The sequence below is a fragment of the Chinchilla lanigera genome, unplaced genomic scaffold (genome assembly GCF_000276665.1).
Source record: "Chinchilla lanigera isolate Chin_1 unplaced genomic scaffold, ChiLan1.0 scaffold00003, whole genome shotgun sequence".
In the NCBI taxonomy this organism is placed as follows: Eukaryota; Metazoa; Chordata; class Mammalia; order Rodentia; family Chinchillidae; genus Chinchilla; species Chinchilla lanigera.
The window spans coordinates 31,405,933-31,425,497 of record NW_004955404.1 but is presented as its reverse complement, the minus strand read 5'-3'; the positions used below and the strand labels follow the sequence as shown (position 1 = coordinate 31,425,497).

Sequence of the window (19,565 nt, the reverse complement as noted above, 5' to 3'; positions counted from 1 at the left end):
AATTATCTCATTGGGTTTGTATGATGGTTAACTAGTATATATAAAGCACTTAAAACAGTGCCTGGTATATATTTAGTATCATATATATTAAATTTGGACTTTTTAAAAAATGAAATTTTTATTTAGTATTTAATTTCTAATTGATGTATTAGATTAGTGTTTAATTCTTTGAGGTAACTAAGCAATATTGTACTCTAAAATAAGGCATTAATCTACAGGCAGAGTTATCCAATCCAGAACTTTTTTTGCCTTCTGCAATTTGTTCATCATCTTCTTGAAATAGAAGACTTGCTGGTATTTGATTTTTATTTATGATTTTTAGTGGGATGATTTTGAGTAACTCAGTAATTGTAGATTTTAGACCCTGAGACTAGTTGAAGTTGATTAAAGGGAATGACTTATGATATTTAAGTTTTATAGAAAGCTTAAAAGTTTTGAGCTTATCTTTTATAATAGGTTGAAGGCTCTTCATGCCTACTTTAGGGTTTTGTAATTTTTTCTTGCACTTTTGGATAAAAAGTACAATGGCACACAATTTTGAGTCACTATATTTGATAATTACCTATATTTGTGAAAATGTAGTTTTAATGTTGCAAATATATAAGGTTTATATAACACTTAACAAAGTATTTTGACACATCTCATTTAAACCTCAAAGTGAATAAGAAACTCAAAGCTCACAGGAGTTGAGCAATTGGTTTTCTGACTCCAGCAGTATTACTATTACCTCTAGCATGGTTTATTTACTGGAAAAATATGAAATATGGAAGGTATATGATGTGTAATTCTTAAGAGAAGTTAAAGTAGTAATTTATTAAAAACAGTAACTGAAACAATTTAAAATACTTGATACTATGTTGGAGAATTGTCTTAAAATAAATAAAATAAAATTTAAAAAAATTTTATTTTATGGAAAAAAGGTAAAACAAAATTTCATAACAAACAATATGAGAATAACAATAGCTAGTACATTATATCTTGTTATCATTAAAGTAGTTGCTCAGGGTACAAGACACAGGCATAAAAATTTCTCCAATTGATATTAGCACAAACCTTCCTTCTAATGAAATGAGACACTAATAGTATAACTGACTTGCATTTTTCCCTTTTCCCTACTGTGCTTTCCCTTTCCACCCATACTAGTTCCTTTTTCTTTTTGAACAATTTCTTCCCATTTCACGATATCTATTGTACATTTTAGAATTTATTTACTCTTTTAGTTTCTCATACCAGGGGAGACAATATGATGTTGACACATGTGAGTCCGATTTATTTCACTTATGAGTATGGTCTCAAGTTGCATCCATTTACCTATAAAAGTCTCGATTTTATCCTTCTTTATGGCTGAGTAGTATTCCATTGAAAATATTTTTCCTAATCAAATGAGGAATTCATTCTAGCACTTTGTCACAGAATTGAATTTATAATTTGCAAGCTGATTAGATTTAGCTTTGAAAAATTGAATTGTCTTCAAGTCATTGCTAAACTGAGGGTATTGGATTGAATGATCATTACCATTTTTTTGATTCTCTGAGTGGAAGAGTAAGAGAACTCATTGTCATAGACATAAGATATTTTAAAAAATACCATATTCAGGAAGGATTGGGCTTCACTTCAGGATGGTGGAAAGCACAGGGTGACATATTGTTGCCTCAGTATGAGAGATAATTCTTAATAAAACAGTGAGCTAGACTGCCACAGATTTAGGCAATTTCTTGTGATGGAGGGGCTTCCACAAGAAAGGGCTGTGGTAGAGAAGGGAGCAGTAGTGAAGCTAGGTAACTTTGCTTCCTATCAGTGTGGAGCTCTTCAGTTCTGGAATGATGCTAGGAAGAATTAATTTGCCATATCAATTTATGCTAAATTTCCTCCCTTTATAGCTTGAGGGCAATAATGTCAGAAGAATAATGAGAGATTAGATGAGTCACTATATTGATTGTTTTATAAACATTCTGTAAATCATAAAAATAGTAATGAATAAAAAAGGTGATTTTGTTTACCCTTTAATAACTGCACCAGAAAACTTCATATTGCAACCACTTTACAATGTATGCATTGCCTGAGGGTAAGAAAAGTACAGGTTTTTGAGTTAGGATAGTATCTATATTACTTAAAAGGATTACTAGGTAATGTGGGAAATAATTTAATTTATACCTCTTGAAAACTTTTACTTGAAAAATCAGTTTCACTTGTATTTAATAGTTACTGTACTTCATTTTAAGACACATAGATTTGATATATAGCTACCATATATTAGTGTTAGCCATATACTTACTGTATATCAAAGTACCAGCTAATCAGTGTATTGACTTTGCATAAATTATTCAGATGTCTAAGAAATGTAAATATTGCTTATGTAAATTGATTTTGGTAAGCTACAAAAACCTAGCTATAGCTTAAATTTGAAAGTGTTCATTAAAAATGAGAGAAAAAAAATCATGGGCTTATGGTAGTTAACTGTACTTTAATTTGTTTTGACTGTTTTCTCCCCCTTTAGATTTCAGGGCTATCTTTCTGCGTTGATTCATTTGTAAGCTTTTGGAATCTAAAATCCATACACATTCTTATTTTATTCTATGATTGTTTACATTGTATTAGTCAAAGCATGAGATGAAATTCAAGTCATTAAGGGAACCATCTCACTTTCCTGATGTCTTAAAATTTAACTTGAGCCAGGCATGATGGTACATACCTATAATCCCACCACTCAGGAGGCTGAGGCAGGAGGGTTGCCACAAGTGCAAGGCCAAGAGGAACTATATAGCAAGACTTTGTCTCCAAAAATGAAAATCAATCAATCTTGAAAAATTTCTTCAACTCTCTTTATGAATTATTAAAAATGTTTTTACTTTCTTACATTAAATTTAAAAAATTAAATCAGCTCCTTAATTTCATCAGTTACTGTACATTGTATATATATTATGTACCAGGCATTGTGCTAGGCAGGGGGCTTCCAAGGTTAGCAAGACTTGGCTGTTTAGATCAGCTGAGACTCAGGACAGTTTGCTTCCATCATTGTTTTTCATGTTGATGGAGGGACACATTTTTTACAAACATAGGTATGGTTACTTTGTCCACCATATCAAGGATTAAGCTTGGAATTATATTGGATAAATGTTCTTGTGTCATTTGATGTTATTTGTAGATATTTATGTGTACTTGATTCGTTTGACAACTAATGTATTTAATATGTTTTTTTCCCTCCTATTCCAGGCACCAAATATAGATGAAAAAGTAGACCTTCATTTTATTGCATTAGTTCATGTAGATGGGCATCTCTATGAATTAGGTAAGAACTATTTTAATTTATATGGGAAAGGCTCTACTTATGATAGGATTATTGATATTTATTGCTTATGTAAGTTAATTGATTGCCACATAAAATTGAGTTGATGTAGTTTTCTTTTTTACTAAATTTTTTTGACGCTCAAGTGTCATATTCAAGAACATTTAAGTGTCACATTTGCATTTTATTTTAGCAAAGCTAGAAATAGAAGCCATTATAGGTAACTTCTATAAATTATTTTGGCAGTCTGTACTAAGTAGTTAAGTTATTGTCAATATCTGGATGAACTGTCTTTATGTTTAAAATCTATATTGTAAGGTTGGGGATAGAGCTCAGTGGCACAGGTGCCTGCCTGGCAAGCATAAGGTCCTGAGTTCAATTCCTGGTACCAAAAATAAAAAAAATATATATATATAGTATACTGAATTTTGTATTCAGTAATGAGTTCCACTAGTTTTCAGGCTTTTGTGCTGTCTCTATGTATGCTGTCTGATGTTTATGCTTCCCTTGGGAAAATATCAAAGTACCATGGTTAATTACTTGATATTTTGGTCTGTATATGAACTTACTTCCTTCTTTCCTTTCTTTTTTGTAAGAAAAGTTCATGGATAGACTATTTAAGGACATATTAGAGGAGAGCCACATAATTTCAACTGAACTATTCAAATACAAGAAACTTCTTATGTAATTTTTCACATTTATTATACAGGACTAATAATGAGTCCTTCTTGACCTTCTACACATGACCTTTTTGAGTTGAAAAATCCAAACCAAGAAACAAAAAAGGAAAGAAATCTTTTTCACTAGTTCTACTTATCATTTCTTATTTCTCTTACCTCTTACTTGCTGTGTATGTGTGAACTTGCCATTTGTATTTGTCTTACTTAAAGTCAGACAGTTTTAAAAGAACTCAGTTCATCACTGTAAATGTGACCCATAAAATTTAGATGGGTTTTGTATTTGAAATACAGAAATAGAATCATACACTTTATTTAAAAGTAATGGAGTTACTGAAGGCACCAAGGAAAAGAAAGGCCGTAGTATTTATAGAAGTGTATAGTGAGTGTGGAGGGTTATCTACAATAGCGGTTTGTGTGGAATCAAACTAAAATGAAGTCATTGTTATGGGAGTATATAACAGCCCTGCAGAAGATACATTTTATTCAGTCCACCAGATCCTATAGAGATAGGTGTAACAATCACTGGGAATTCACATGTATTTCTGGAAGCAGAGTTTCTACTCTGAGTTTTGCATGAGGACTGGTTAGTGGAAGAGGAAGTAAAGGTAGTGCTGAGACTTACCTTATGCATTCTGTCAACTCAGGGAAATATTTGAGTTCTAGGGTTATGGCTCAGTGTCAGAGCACTTGGCTTGCCTAGCATGTTCAATACCTGGGTTCAATCCTAATTCTGCCAAAGCAGGGAAGTTTATGACCAGACTATAAAAATGATGGTAGCTTAATTTTAAAATGAGAGACTTACACAGTGAACAATAATATCACCAAAAGACCAAAATCATTAATTTCAGTGGGAAGAAAAGTTTTATCTTAAAAAACTCAATTTGATTTATCAGATTGCTGTCTGAACTCGTAGGCTACAAGAGCAAATAGAAGGAAGGACATATATCAAAGGTGAACTACACATAATAAAGTGTGCCTTTTTAGAGCATGCCAAGATTAACACAAGAGGATTTTAAAATTAGTTTGAAGTAAAGACTTCAGAAAAGAAAGGCAGAACTGCTCAGGTCCTGTATTGTTTCCATATTTTTTTTATCCAGAAGAAAGAATGATTGATATAGCTGATAGAGAATTAGAGGCCAGTTGAGATTAGATTCTTGAAGTGAGTTTAAAGAATGTTGGCGTTATAAAGAATAGTCATAATCTTTGACATGTCCTAAAGAATAGGGATTGGTGCAAAATAAATGGTGATGGGCAGTTACTGACTCATTACAGTAGAAACTAGCAGTGGTCCTAATGTTAGTGCATAAATTAAAGTGGAATAGTGAGACAGCAGGTTAAATTAGTGAACAGACAACAGTGATTAAGAGAACACTATAATTTTTAAGAAAAAAATATTTCAAAGTTGTATTTTAAAATAAAGCTACTTGATTGTAGATATGGTTCAAGATAATTTCTACAGGACAATTACTTAACAGAGGATGGTGATGGTCTTTAATTATTCATTTCCTACTAAATTACAAGGTTAACTGATGAAAAGGACTGAGTTATTTCCATCTTCTTATCTTCACCCCTTTTCTTTGAGGGTCTCTGTAAGTTCCTAGAATATGTAGAGAGGAAGAAGTAGGTATTTTAAAATAAATATAATGGCTCCTATGGATAAATTGAACCATTGTGGTTTGGGGGTGAATTCAGAATGGGCTGCATAAACAGATTTTAAAAATGAATAAATTATTGTCCACTTGAAGTAACAGTACTTTAAAACATTTTTACAATCTGTACTTTGAAATAATTTTAATTATTTATGGAAATTATAGAAATAATACATTGTGCTCTCTTACACTCTTCCTCTAGGTTACCCAGATGCAGTTAGTATTTTTGAACCACTTGAAAACAAATCAGATACATGATCTCCCATTATCCTCCTTTAATACATCCATTTTTCCCCAAAACAAGCAGACACTTTCCTTCATAACTACAGTGTGACTATCAGAATCACAGAAAAGGGAGTCATAAATGTAGAAAACCCTAGGTTTAATCGGTGGTACAGACAGAAACTACAGTGCTGCAGTTGATCAACAGGAGCCATTATATCTGTTTTAAAGTACCTACTTCTTCTTCTCTACAGAGATTGCCAAAGTGTTATTTCTTGATTTCCCCAAATAGAAGATAAAGATTTAGCTTTCCTTTGCTTTCCTTTTTTCCTTGCTCTTCTTTTTCCAACCACAAAGTACACACTTTTTTTCTTTCTCAATGTAGTTAAAAGTTGATGTTTATCTTATTTCAACTGTAAAAACATTATTCTCACGTGAGCCATAAGTAACATACTTTTCTTTTTAATTTTATAAACTTTCTCCTGAATTAATAATGGTCTTATTTCGCTCTTTGGTTTGTTTGGTTATTAATTTTTAAATGTATTTAATACTGTTTCCTCTAGGCTTTTTTCCTTCGGTCTGCATTTCTCAATACACTGGAATATCTGGCATTCTGTTAACTTCATCTTCTGAGAGTGATCCCTCAGTGTTCTCTTGTACACCTTTATCATCATGAGATATCTCCTTGTTATGCTAGACTCGCTCCTCTGTTCAAGTTCCTGTTCCTGGAAGCGCTGTCTCCTTTATTTGTTTTAAGTTAGTACTCATTCATTTTAAGTTAGTATCTTTCTCCAGCAGCTTACTAAAGAAAAGTTGTATAGGAAGTAAATATTTATACTTCGAATGTCTGAACTTGCATTTCTAAAATTTCATGTTAAAGAACAGTTTTCTTTCAAAATATTGATGGCATTGCCTTATTGTATTTTAGTTTATTTGAGTTGCTGTCAAGATGCCTAAAGTTATTATACCTGATTCTTTTTGTATTCTTTGTATACTTTTGCACCTTCCAAAATCCTACAAAATTCTGGTCTTGTTTGTTGGTGGTTCTGGGGATTGAATGGGACCTTTTCTTTATCCAAAGTTGTTGACATTTTATGATGACATGTCTTTCTTAAAATCTGTTTTTATCAATAATTTTGGGCTTTAGGGCATCCTTTCAGTCTAGAAACTCTTAAGTTTCAGTATGGAATGTTTTCTTTCTTTGGATTTCTCTTCTGTTTTCCTTTGTTCTACCTTTCTAAAATGTCTCTGTTGGAACATCTAATTTTTTCTCTATGATTTTTCATCACTGCCTTTTGTTCTGGTCTCTAGACTTTCTTTTAACTTTGTATTTAAATTCATTCAAGTTTTACAAATTTGTTAACATATATAATTTGAAAAGACTCTCCATTTCTCTGAATTTTATTTATTTGGTGCAATACTGGAGATCAGACTGGAAGCCTTGCATGCGAAAGTGTTTATTTCTGTATAGTTTTCATTTTTTAATAAATAGTTTCCTCATTTGTGTTATTGACTGTCACTGAGTATCAGTAATCTTTTTAATTTTTATTGGTACATGTTTACAGTACATAATGATTACATTTCTCACAGGTAGTTGGTACATGTATGTAACACCGCTCAATTCTTTTCTTAATCCCTTCCATCCCACCTTCCCTTTTGCTAAAGATCTCCCTATTTCTTATGATCTCTTTTATTTCATTCTTTATTTATATTTTGGGTTTCTTATATAAGAGAAACCATGTGATATTCAAGCTTGTGTGTCTGATTTATTTCACTAACATTATGGTCTCAACGTACATCCATTTTCCTGCACATGACTCAAATTTGCTCTTCTTTATGGCGGAATAGTAGTTCACTGTATATAAATGCCATATTTTCTTTTTCCATTCATCTGTTGGTAGATACTTGCAAAATTTAGCTATTATGAATTGTGCTGCTATAAACATGGGTACGCATGTATTGCATAGAAGCTGGAATACCTGAGATAAATGGAATTTCTGGTTTTAGTTTTATGAGGAATCTCCATGCTGATTTCCATAGTGGTTGTACTAGTTTACATTTTCACCAACAATGTAGAAGGGTTCCTTTTGTCCTGGAGCCTGGCCAGCATTTGTACTTTGATTTCTGGATTATAGCCACTCATTCTGGAATTAGATGGAATCTTAGTGTTCTTTTAATTTGCATTTCTCAAATGCCCAATGATATTTTTTTGCTATTTACATAATATATGTGTGTGGGGGGAGTAATAGGTATTGAATCCAAGGGGGACCATACTTCTTGCATGCTAGGCAAGTGGTCTACTGCTGAGCTACATTACTGGCCTTTCTTCTATTTTTGTTTCGAAACAGGACCTTGTTAAGTTGTCCATGCAGGGCTTGATTCTTTGATCCTCCTGTCCCATACTCATGAGGGCCTCCAATTACAGACATGCATCATCATGCCTGGCTTTTCTTCAGTTTCTTGTTTGTATTGTGGTGTTTTGGGGTCTTTACACAAACAGTCTGAAGAACAGTATCTGAGTGAATTAGTTGGTTAGTCACAGCCAAGGAGCTGGGGTAGTATCCTCTTTTCTGTCCATCCCATAACTGCTATAGCCCAATTAGACCAAGGTTGGGGGAAGTCACATAATCTATCTGTAAAGTGAAATTTTTTCCTGACTTAGAAGTCTATATGGATCTTCACTAAAATATGTATTTACTTAAAGTACACCCAAAGTTTTAGGCAAATGGCGGATTTGAAACAGTGGCAACTTTTAGATTTTACTGTTTTGGCAATATTTTCAAGAAAGGAACATGTAATAAATATTTTCAGTTTTGTGGGCTACACATTATTTATGTCATTTATTCTTCCACTTATTTTTTCTTCTTTTAGTTGTGTTTTGTTGTTTTTGTTTTTGTTTGTCTTTTTGAGACAGGGTCTCACTATGCAGTTCAGGCTGGCCTTGAGCTCACTTTGTAGCCCAGGCTGGTCTCAAACTCGCAACAATCCTCCTGCCTCAGCCTCCTGAGTGCTGGGATTACAGGCATGCGCCACCACCCCTGGCTTCTTTTAAAAATGTAGAAACCATTCTCAGTTTAAGAGAGATATAAAAATAGGCTATAGGCAATAGAAATCATAATTAATATTTGCTCTAAACTGCTGTTGTAGCAAAATACAATATGATTTCATTTTGTTTATATTCTTTTGACATTTCAAGGTCAATTGCTTAATTGTTAGTCTATAAGAATGTTTTTGAAATTAATTATATGCTACTTTAATAACAGCTGCAGATAAGGAAAAACTGTAACTAGAATCTAATGCGTGATACCAAAAAATAAATGATAGGAACCAAGAAAAATACATATTAATAATTTGGTTAAAGAGAAGAAACCTACATTATTTGTACTTTTGCTTTTATGTAGAAATCAAATGATACAACAATATAAAATGGGGAAGCACAATTTTAATGAGTATAACAGATTTGTATAACTCTAGAACAAAAAGGGCTATTAAAGTGTTTGTCACCAAAGAATATCTTAAGGAATTGCTTTGTGACATACTATTGAGAAATATATATTGCAGTGTACAAAAATAGTATGTTCGGGGCTGGGGATTTAGCTCAGCGGCACAGCGCCTACCTGGCAAGCGCAAACTTGTGAGTTCGATTCCTGGTACCAGGAAAAAAAAAAAAAAAAAAGAATGCATGTTCATAGAAGTATGGATAACTCAGTATTCATTGTAATATTTGTTTATAGGGAAATATTTTTTTTGTGGTCCTTTAAGAGTTACAATCTTTAAAAGTTAAGTCCAAGTCATTGTAGTTTTGGGATATGTTTCTTTAGGATTTTGAAATTTATTTCAGCGTTAGTCTAAACATGAAGATCACAACTTCTGATAATATAATGTATAGAAATTAATGTCACATTATGTAAAGATATATTTATATTTGTTTTCATTAAATTTTTCTTTAAAGGTATCTACCAATCTAAGTCTATCAGCATGCATACTGACTAAGAAATTTTAACTACCTTAGAAATAATGAAATTTTAGAAAGGACCGTGGGCCGGGAAAATGGCTCAGCAGCACAGCGCCTGCCTGGCAAGTGCAGAGTCCTGAGTTCAATTCCCAGTACCAAAAAAAAAAAAAAGAAAAGAACTGTGTTTAATGGATTGAAGTCGACAAAGTACCAGTAATAAAACATCTGCAATTACAGATTTAATACAGAGTATCAGTTTACATAATCCTGGACCTTTTCATAATATTGAAAGAGTACTAGTTTATTCAAGATGATTGTGAATTTTGTTAATTATTTTGGTGGTCAGTAAAATAATCCTGGGTTATTTGAGCAGTTTTATATTACTGCATTGGTTGTAGTAGTAATACATAAGCCTCCTTTTCATTGATAAAAGCATTTCAGTCTTAAGATCTTCTGATTTCCTTGGAAGGTATATTTCTTTTATATTTCTAAGGATAAAAACTGGAGTTATAGATTTTAAAAATTTTAGTTACAAATTTTACATATTTGCAGGAAACTAAAACCAGTTTTTATTTATAATAAATTCTGTTTGTAAAGATAATTCAGGCTTTTAAACATGGAAGCAAATTTTCCATAATTTTACTAGTAAAAATGCGTAAGTAACACATTTAAAATGTTTGTTTTTAGACATATCATTTAAAGAACCTTTTGGGCTTATGGTGTAGCTCAGTGGTAGAATACTTGCCTAGCACACATGAGGCAGTAGGCTTGATCCTTAGCAGCAGAAAAATAAATTTTAAAAAAATCTTTTAACTTTTCTTGTCTTACTGTGGGAAGAGGAAAATGGAAGATAAAGTACATTATTCTGTAAAAACAGCTAAGCATTTAACTGTTTTTCTATTTTCCACAGATGGGCGGAAACCATTTCCAATTAACCATGGGAAAACTAGTGATGAGACTTTACTAGAGGTAAAGATAAAATGTCCTGGCCTAGCTTAAGTGTTTTATTATCTTTAAAACATCTGTAAAGGTTCTGTGTATTTGGAGTTTTTTTGTCCTTGCTCATTTTATAAAATCCAAAAACAAAAATTTTAATCAGCATTAAAAATCTACATAAGATGTTTCCAGAGCTCTTTATGTGAATAGGTGTCAAATTTTAAAAAGACAAGGCTAAGATTGAAAGAGTTGCTCATTATACCCCATATGTCCTTGAATCTGAGATATCATTAGTTGTATCTTGATCCTAATTTTAAAGATTGAAAATATAACAAGTTATGTGACTTTTAATCAATGAAATATATAATTTTTAGTTAAAAGTACAGTAGCTATGAACTAGAAAATATGAAATTCTTATCACCATTTGTAAATAAAAGACATTTATGAACTGAAAAGGTATACTTGTTTTTCTCCGTAGGATGCCATAGAAGTTTGCAAGAAGTTTATGGAACGTGACCCTGATGAATTAAGATTTAACGCAATTGCTCTTTCTGCTGCGTAGATTGTCATTGGAAACACTAAATATTGTATTATTTGAAACAGAAGTTAAATTTCCGCTGCCATACACTAACTCAAAAATTTTGATATTTTTCATTAACTTGACTGATTAAACTTTATGTGAGTTAAACTTTGACTTAACCTGTGGTTTATTTTTTCCCCTAAGTTAAAGCTGCAGTTCTTTCTTGCCCTTTCTTTTTTGTGAAAGATTTATCTTATTTAATTACTAGCAATAAATTTTGAATTGTTTTTACATCTCATGAGAGATCATGTCCTGGAACACCATGCACAATTTCTGACTGCATAGTATGAATAATTTGTCAAACTTCTTTACAAACTTCTTTATTTATTTAGGAAATACATGTTGAACATCTTATCGTGAGATGGGCAAGCAGTGAACACTGTTGACAGGTTCCATAGTCACAGAGATTATGTTCTTACAAGGAGAGATACATGACAAGTACGTAAAAAGACACATTGCGAAGGACAAATGCGGTTTGGAGAATTAAACTAGGATTTCTGTTAATGAGTGACTGAGTTGATTCTTTAGATTTTGTTGTCAGGGAAGGTGTCGGTGAAGATATGACTTTGAAGTAGAGCCCTGAATAGCAAAAAGTAGACAGTCATAAAAGTGGTGGTGAAAAGCAGAAAAAAGAATGAATGCTGAGTCTCTAAGGTAGGAAAATCTTGCTGTCTTACAGATCAGGATGAAGGTTCATATGGCCAGAACATAGAAAGTAATGGAGAAGGTAATAAGAGATCAGGTCAGAGAAGGGGGAGCTTAAGAATATAGGAAAAGTATTTGAATTTACTTTAACCAGCCTTGTGATGCTAAGCCGCTCAAGAGTTTTAAGCAAGAAGTGGCTTGGTTTTTTTGTTTTTTTGTTTTTTTTTTTGGTTATTTTCCGGTACTAGGAACTGAACTCACGACCTTGCGCTTGCCAGGCAGGTGCTGTGCCGCTGAGCTAAATCCCCAGCCCCGAAGTGGCTTGATTTGGTATATAGTTTTGAAAGATCACTCTGACAAGTCTGAGAATAATATATTGGGGCAGAGGGATGCAAGAACAGAGGTAGATTTGTGAGAAGTCCTCTATAGTAGTTCAGTGAGAGATGTCGATGGCTGGATCTTAAAAGTAAAAACCCATTTAGATGGAGGTAAGTTAGTGAATTTGGGGTGCACTTTGAAGGAAGAAGAGCTTTAGTTAGTCTTATAGGATAATTCAAGGCTGAGGGAGTAGCTTTGTTGTATACATTTGCCTAACACAGTTACAGCGAACGTATGGCACATGGTCGCCATCACTAGCCTAGCATGTCAAGGGCCAGTGTTTAATCCCCAGCACCACAAAAAAACAGAAATCTCACACACACACACACACACACACACACACACACACTAGTTGGAAGTCAATGGAAAGGTAAAAGTTGGGTCAGAGAACATGATTTGCATGGGAGTGTTTTGTGTCTTTTTGAGGGAGTAGTGGTTTCTTGGGTATATGCATTGCTCAAAACACATTGGGTTCCACATTTCAAATCTATACTGCTCTATACATACATTTTACCTCAAGAAAAGCTGAGTTAGAACAACTATAGTAGAACAGGTATATTATCTACAATGAAATTCTGGACCAGTAATTGAGTGTAGATATTTATACATGATTCACTGACAGTGTGGATTCTGAAGACAGTAAGGTGAAGAATTGTCTTTTAGAAAGAGTAATATTCTAAAAGAATGGGTTGCAGAGTAAATTAGATCTTGGTTTTTCAAAGTATTGAGTCAGTATTGCCTGAGAACCTGTTGGAAATTTTAGACCCTGTGCCTAGAACCTTCATTTTAAACATGGTTCCTGAGTGATTCATATGATTGAATTTGGGAAGCAATAAATGAGAAAAGCTATACCATGATAAGGAAATCACTTTGAAAGACTTTTAAATTTACCACATGTGGGTGAAGATTGCCTGGATGAAGTGGTGACACAAGTAAAGAATTTAAACTTTTGAGAAACTGATCGTGTATGTGCATGATGTGTTTGTCATGCTAACAACTGGAGTATTTTTGTTACATTATTTGCATTTTGTACACATATATTGTATATTAAATATTTCTGAGTAGTTTTCTGATTCTTCTTGTGCTGGATTTCTTCTATTGTGTAATTTCTTCATAGATTCTAAAAGTAATGGCACATTACCCAGAATTTATAGTTTCTCAGAACTTCCTATGAGGGACACTAACTTTGCAGACTATTAAGGGGCAAGAAGGATTATAAAGTCCAATATCTTGTGTGTGCATGTGTGTGTTGTTCCTTTTTTTAATTTTAAATTTTAATTAGTACATGTTTACAGTACATAATGATTATATTTATTGTGGTGAATCAGTACTTACACAACACATTCTTTTTTCCCTCCACCCCTGCCATTTTGCCAGCCTCAGATTCATTTATTCATCTTATCATAAACTTAATTATCATACAGATTAACAGCTAGACTTACAGGTCAAAAAACATAAAACATGTAAGGCAATTTATTAAATTGAGGTACACTTTTAGATACATTGTCCATGCTGGAGTACGATAACATTTTGTCTTTTTTCCTATTATCTGTCTTTTATTTTGCACTTTATTTATGTATTGAGTTTCTCATATAAGAGAAACTATGTGGTATTTAAGTTTGTCTGATTTACTTCACTTCACATTATACTCTCAGGGTGCACCCATTTTCCTGTAGTCAAATATCTTGAAAACATTAAGTTAAATAATTTATTTACAGTTACAGATATATTGGGTTGGCCAAATGCTTCAGCTTTTTAAAAGAAATCCTCTACGTATTATAAATAACATTTTCTAAACATTTTATGAGCAACCAGGGGGACTAGCATTTTTTGTCACATACTTTAGGGTGATAGTCCTGTCAAAAGACAAGAATTAAAACAGTTACAGATACAACTGACTTTTATTTAAGAATTATGAATCAAAGCAGCTTCCATACTACAAGGCAAAATGAGAGCTCCCACTGAGCAATACCAGAAGAGGGTTTTCTTTTTTTATTTTAAAGAGAATAAAGAAAAACCAATAAAAATATTTGTAAGGTGGGAATGAGAAAAAAAAATGGAAAAAAGTAAACCTCAGGTTCTTTTGCAAGGGCCAAAGTAGAGGGGACTTGCTTAATAACATTAACTCAGGTAGACTAGATTCTTCTTTCAGGAAAGATTGACCTTTCTGGGCTCTATCTGCTTCATTAATGTTTCAGTTTGTATGGCATTTAGCATGTGACTGCGTTTTGGTTCTCTTGTGACTTAGTACCGAGGCTCAGTCCAACAATGGACTCCCATAATTTTGTGACAGTCCCTTGTGGAACATATAACTTGAAAATTTTCTCTTGTTTCTTCTTTGATTTGTATCTATAACTTTATTCCTTCTTCAGCTCTGCTCCCTACAATACTGGCACTTGTTGAAGAAATGACTGGTTTAATTGTATGAAAAGTTGTAGTGACACTAAGGCCAGTCAAGTTATGATTCATTTCTTTATAATGCTACTACTGACCATGATAGATTTTGGGAAGTGGAACAAAAATATGAATTGAAACTAAATATTTTTGCTTAGTGGACTTTTGGGAATTGGCTAAACATCATCTTTCACTGGGTACATGTAATGAATGGTTTGCTTCAAGTTATTAAAATACATACTGTTGCTACAATGTATATTAACATCTAATGTCTTGTGTTCACTATGACTAAAATAGATATCTCTATTATATGGTGAATCAAACTTAAAATACCTTAAATGAAAATCACCTCTAATTCCTTATAAAATATTTAAACAATTATATTGATTTGATTACATCTTTGATTTGTGTACAATGCTTATTAAGTAAGTTTTATCACTGACTATGTGCAACATACAACTGGTTAACTTAATGAAAAGAGTATAATTAAAAAGATATTTTTAACCGTTGTTTGCTAATATAGCTTTCAGGAGAAGCTATAAACTTGAGTCTTCTGTTGATGCTGGTAAAAATTACAGGTAGTTTAGTTCCAACATTTACAAAAAACCTTTTATAGAAATATATTTTCAGGTAAATATTATATGTATGTATATAACCTCATACATAATATGTATACTGTATGTACATGAATATATACAGCTAGCCCTCTGTATATGTGGGTTTTGTGTCCTCATATCCAACTAACTATGGACTGAAAATATTTGGAAAAAAATTGCATTCATACACAGGCTTCTTGTCATTTGCCCCTAAAAATATAGTATTAATAACTATTTCCATAGTTTTTACATTTACTTAAGATATTATCTGAAGATGATTTAAGGTACAGGAGGATGTGAGTTATATTTTAAGGAACGGAAACATCCTGATTTTGGTATGGGGTGCTCCAACCCATTCTCAATAGACAATGATGAATGTAAATGCTCTCACATTTGCATACACATACCTTGAAAAGACAAATAACTTTGGTCTGAATTCTCTCTATGAATAGTCCTTCACTGAAGTTAGATTAACTTTGAAAAGTGTATAAACATTGCAAAAGGATTTTAGAACTAATTGAGATCTTTAATGAAACTGAAATGGAACTCATACTCCCAAAGTAATTCCTGGAAGCTACCATTACCCTGATTCCAAAACCAGGCAGAGACTCAAGTAAGAAAAAGAGCTATTGACCAATCTTTTTAATAAATATAGAATCAAAAATATTCAACAGGATAGTGGCAAACAATGCCATTATCACCAAAAAGATTGTACCTCCTAACCAAGTTGGCTTCATCACAGGTATACAAGGATTGTTCAACATACACAAATCAATAAATTAATACATCACATGGAAGCAAGGACAAAAATCATGTGATCATCTCAATAGATGCAGAAAAAGCTTTCGACAAAATCCAACATCCTTTCATGATAAAAAGTAATAAAAAATAGGTATAGGAGAACCTTAAATAATTCTGATAAAAGCCATTTATGACAAACCTACTCCCAATGCCATGTTAAATGGGAAAATGTGAAATCTTTCCCTCTAAAATCAAATAAAGACAAGAATGTCCACTATCACCAGTCTTGTTCAGCATAGTACTCAAAACATTTGCAAGAGTATTTTGGCAAGAAAAATAAAAGTTATATAAAGGGAAAAAAGGAATCAAATTACCATTATATGTAGATGATGTGATTCTCAACATAAAAGAGGATCAAATTCCACCAAAAGACTCTTAGGATTAATAACCAAATTCAGTAATGTAGCGGGATACAATCAACACAAAAATCAATAGCATTCCTGTACACTAATAACACATTATTACAAATAAACACAAAAATAAATACCATTCACAACAGCACCAAAAAAAATTACTTAGGAATTAACCTAAGGAAATGAAAGACTTCTATAATGAAAATTATAGTACTCTTGAAATCAAAGAAGACATCAGAAAATGAAAGATCATCCCCTGTTCCTGTATAGGCAGAAACACTGTAGTCAAAATGGTTGTACTTCCAAAACTGATACACAGAGTTAACACATTTCCAATCTAAATACCAACAGTGTTCCTCACAGAACTGCAGAAAATAATCCAAAACTTCATATGAAACCAGAAGAGACCCAGAATAACAAAAGCATTCCTGGGTAACGTGAGCACGGCAGAAGGCATCACAATCCCAGCTTTGGAAATTATTTTACAAAGCTACAATGATAAAAACAATATGGTACTGGCACAAAAGACATGTGGATCAATGGAACAGAATAGAAAAAAACCCAGGCACAAAGAGGCCAAAAACACACTGAAGTAAAGATTGTCTCTTTAATAGATGATGCTGTGAAGACTGGCTATCCAAATGCAGCAGATTGAATCTAGACCTATATCTCTCACCATGTACTCAACTAAAATCAAAATGGATCAGAGAACTAAATGTTAAAACAGCAATAGTTATCCTACTGGAAGATAAAATAGGTGAAACTCTTGAAGTCATGGGTGCAGGAAAAAACTTTCTGAACAGAACCCCATTTGCATGGGAAATGGTAACAAAAATCAACAAACGAGATCACATCAGATTTAAAAGCTTCTGCACAGCAAAAGCAACAATGGATAGAATGAAAGGACAGCCTACACAAAGGAGAAACATTTGTCAGCTATTCCTCAGACAGAGGACTATTATCTAGAATATATAATGAACAGAAAAAGACCCCCCAAATTAAAAACAATCGAAAAATGAGCAAGTGAAATGACATTTTCCAGAAGAAAAAATACAAATGGCCAATAAATACATGAAGAAATGGTCAACATTGCTGACCATTAGAGAAATGAAAATGAAAATCATCGAGAGTCTCTCTCACCCCAGAAAGAATGGCCATCATCAAAAAATAGAATAGTAATAAATGCTGGCCAGGCTATGGAGAAAAATGAACCCTTCGACACTGTTGGTGGGAGTGTCAGCTATACAACCCCTATGCAGATTCTGCAAAAATTTCTTTTGACCCCACTATTCCCTTTCTAAGTTTCTTCCACAAAGAGTTAAAGACACCATATTACATGCACATATCCCCAAGTTTATAGTAGCACAACCCATAATATCTAAATCTTGGAAGGAGCCTATATGTCCATCAACAGATGAATGGATAAAGAAAGTGTAATTTTCACACACAGTGGAGTACTACTCTGCCATAAAGTTTAACTTGAGTCATTTATAGGAAAATGGATGCACCTTGAGACCATAACGTTAAGTGGTAGGGACTGGGGATTTAGCTCAGTGGCACAGCATCTGTCTGGCAAGCGCAAGCTCGTAAATTTGATTCCTGGTACTGGAAAAAAACAAAAACAAAAACCCAGAACACAAGCTTAACTATTGCATGCTTTGTCTTATATTATAAATAAAGAGCACAGTAAAAGATAGATAATAGGAAGTAAAGAGATAAATCTTTCTCAAAAGGGAAGGTGACCAAGAGATGGAGGGAGGGACAGATAGGAGGGGGAGGGGGAAGGAATGAAGATGAGTTGTGTACATGCACCACTCCGCACACGGTATGTACCGCAAACATGTATTAATAAAATTTTTAAAAAGAATTAATTTAGAAGATAAAATAGGTGAATATTATTTTGAATACTGTTTGTAGTAATAACTACAAATAGTAGTTATTACTTTTATCTTATAGGATTCTCTGGTAAGATTATAAAATGACATTCCTGTATTTCCACAAAATTACTCCTAAAACCAAGTGTGAAATGTCTTGTTCAGGTAGAAAATGTTTTGTGATTTGCTTTGTCTTTGATTTCTAAATCTGACCCCCTTAGAGTACATAAAAACTATTGCAGAAGATTGACCATTAACTTGTCATGTATTTTCCTGGTGCCAGGGAATCAGGCCATTCTATTTTGCTTTGACTTCATCATATTCTCACTTATTTTTGCTTTTGAATAAAAATCACTGTAAATCTTTCCCTTGACTTTGTTCACTGTCGTGATTTTGAGCCTCTAACTTACACGTACTTCGTAGGTAAGGGTGTATTATGTCCACAGGCCACAGGTAGATATAGGAGTCTATAAAGACAATTCAGGCTGCATATTATAAGCAATTCCTTACTGTATAATTGATGAGGTGCTTGGGAACCCCTACTTTAATTGTACTAAATGTGCACAGCATATATGGAAAGATATTTTACAAAATGAATGAAGATTACTTAGAACTATACAATGAAGCCCTACTAGTTTACATGGTAGATATGAGCAAAGGCTGACTTCTTTAAAATAAGAATCTAAGTGGTAGCCGGGTGTGGTGACCCACACCTGTAATCCCAGCACTCAGGAGACTGAGGCAGGAGGATCTACAGGCGTTCAAGGCCAGCCTTAACTACAAAGCAAGACCTTGCCTCCCGCCAAAGAAGTGGTCAAGAATAAATCCCAAGTGATACAAATGATACATTGTAACTATTTGATTCAAAACTGTGCCCTTTATAACATGTAAACATAGTTGATATTAAAATAAATAAGTTGTGTTTAATGTTTTCTTTAAGAGCTAAAGAATGACATCCCTGTGTCCAAAATACGTTTTATGACTTTCAGACGAAAACAAATCTCTTGAGACATATTTTTATCCTAAACAAGACTCGGAGCACAGGTGAAGGGTACAAATTAGACTATGCTTTTAAAATGTAGTAAAACCTGTCTGATGAAAAGTTGCATTGTTTACTGAGAATTTAACTACGTGTGGTAGAAGGTGAAGAAAAGAGATTGCATCTGAGCTTTCCTCTATCTGAGCTTCAAAAATTTAAGATTATGAATTGTGCTGC

The 19,565-nt window shown here is 33.1% G+C and overlaps 1 protein-coding gene across 2 annotated transcripts in view; it reads left to right on the top strand.

Moving 5' to 3' along the window:
• Uchl3 (ubiquitin carboxyl-terminal esterase L3 (ubiquitin thiolesterase)) overlaps positions 1–11,422 on the top strand; it is a 51,130-nt gene extending 39,708 nt beyond the window's left edge. For both annotated transcript variants that reach the window (XM_013516573.1, XM_005374175.2), the window contains 3 exons: positions 3,214–3,289; positions 10,703–10,761; positions 11,207–11,422. In XM_013516573.1, the coding sequence (XP_013372027.1) occupies positions 3,214–3,289; positions 10,703–10,761; positions 11,207–11,290 (219 nt within the window). In that variant the 3' untranslated portion in view covers positions 11,291–11,422. The remainder of the gene's footprint in view (positions 1–3,213; positions 3,290–10,702; positions 10,762–11,206) is intronic.
• Positions 11,423–19,565: the final 8,143 nt, after the last annotated feature.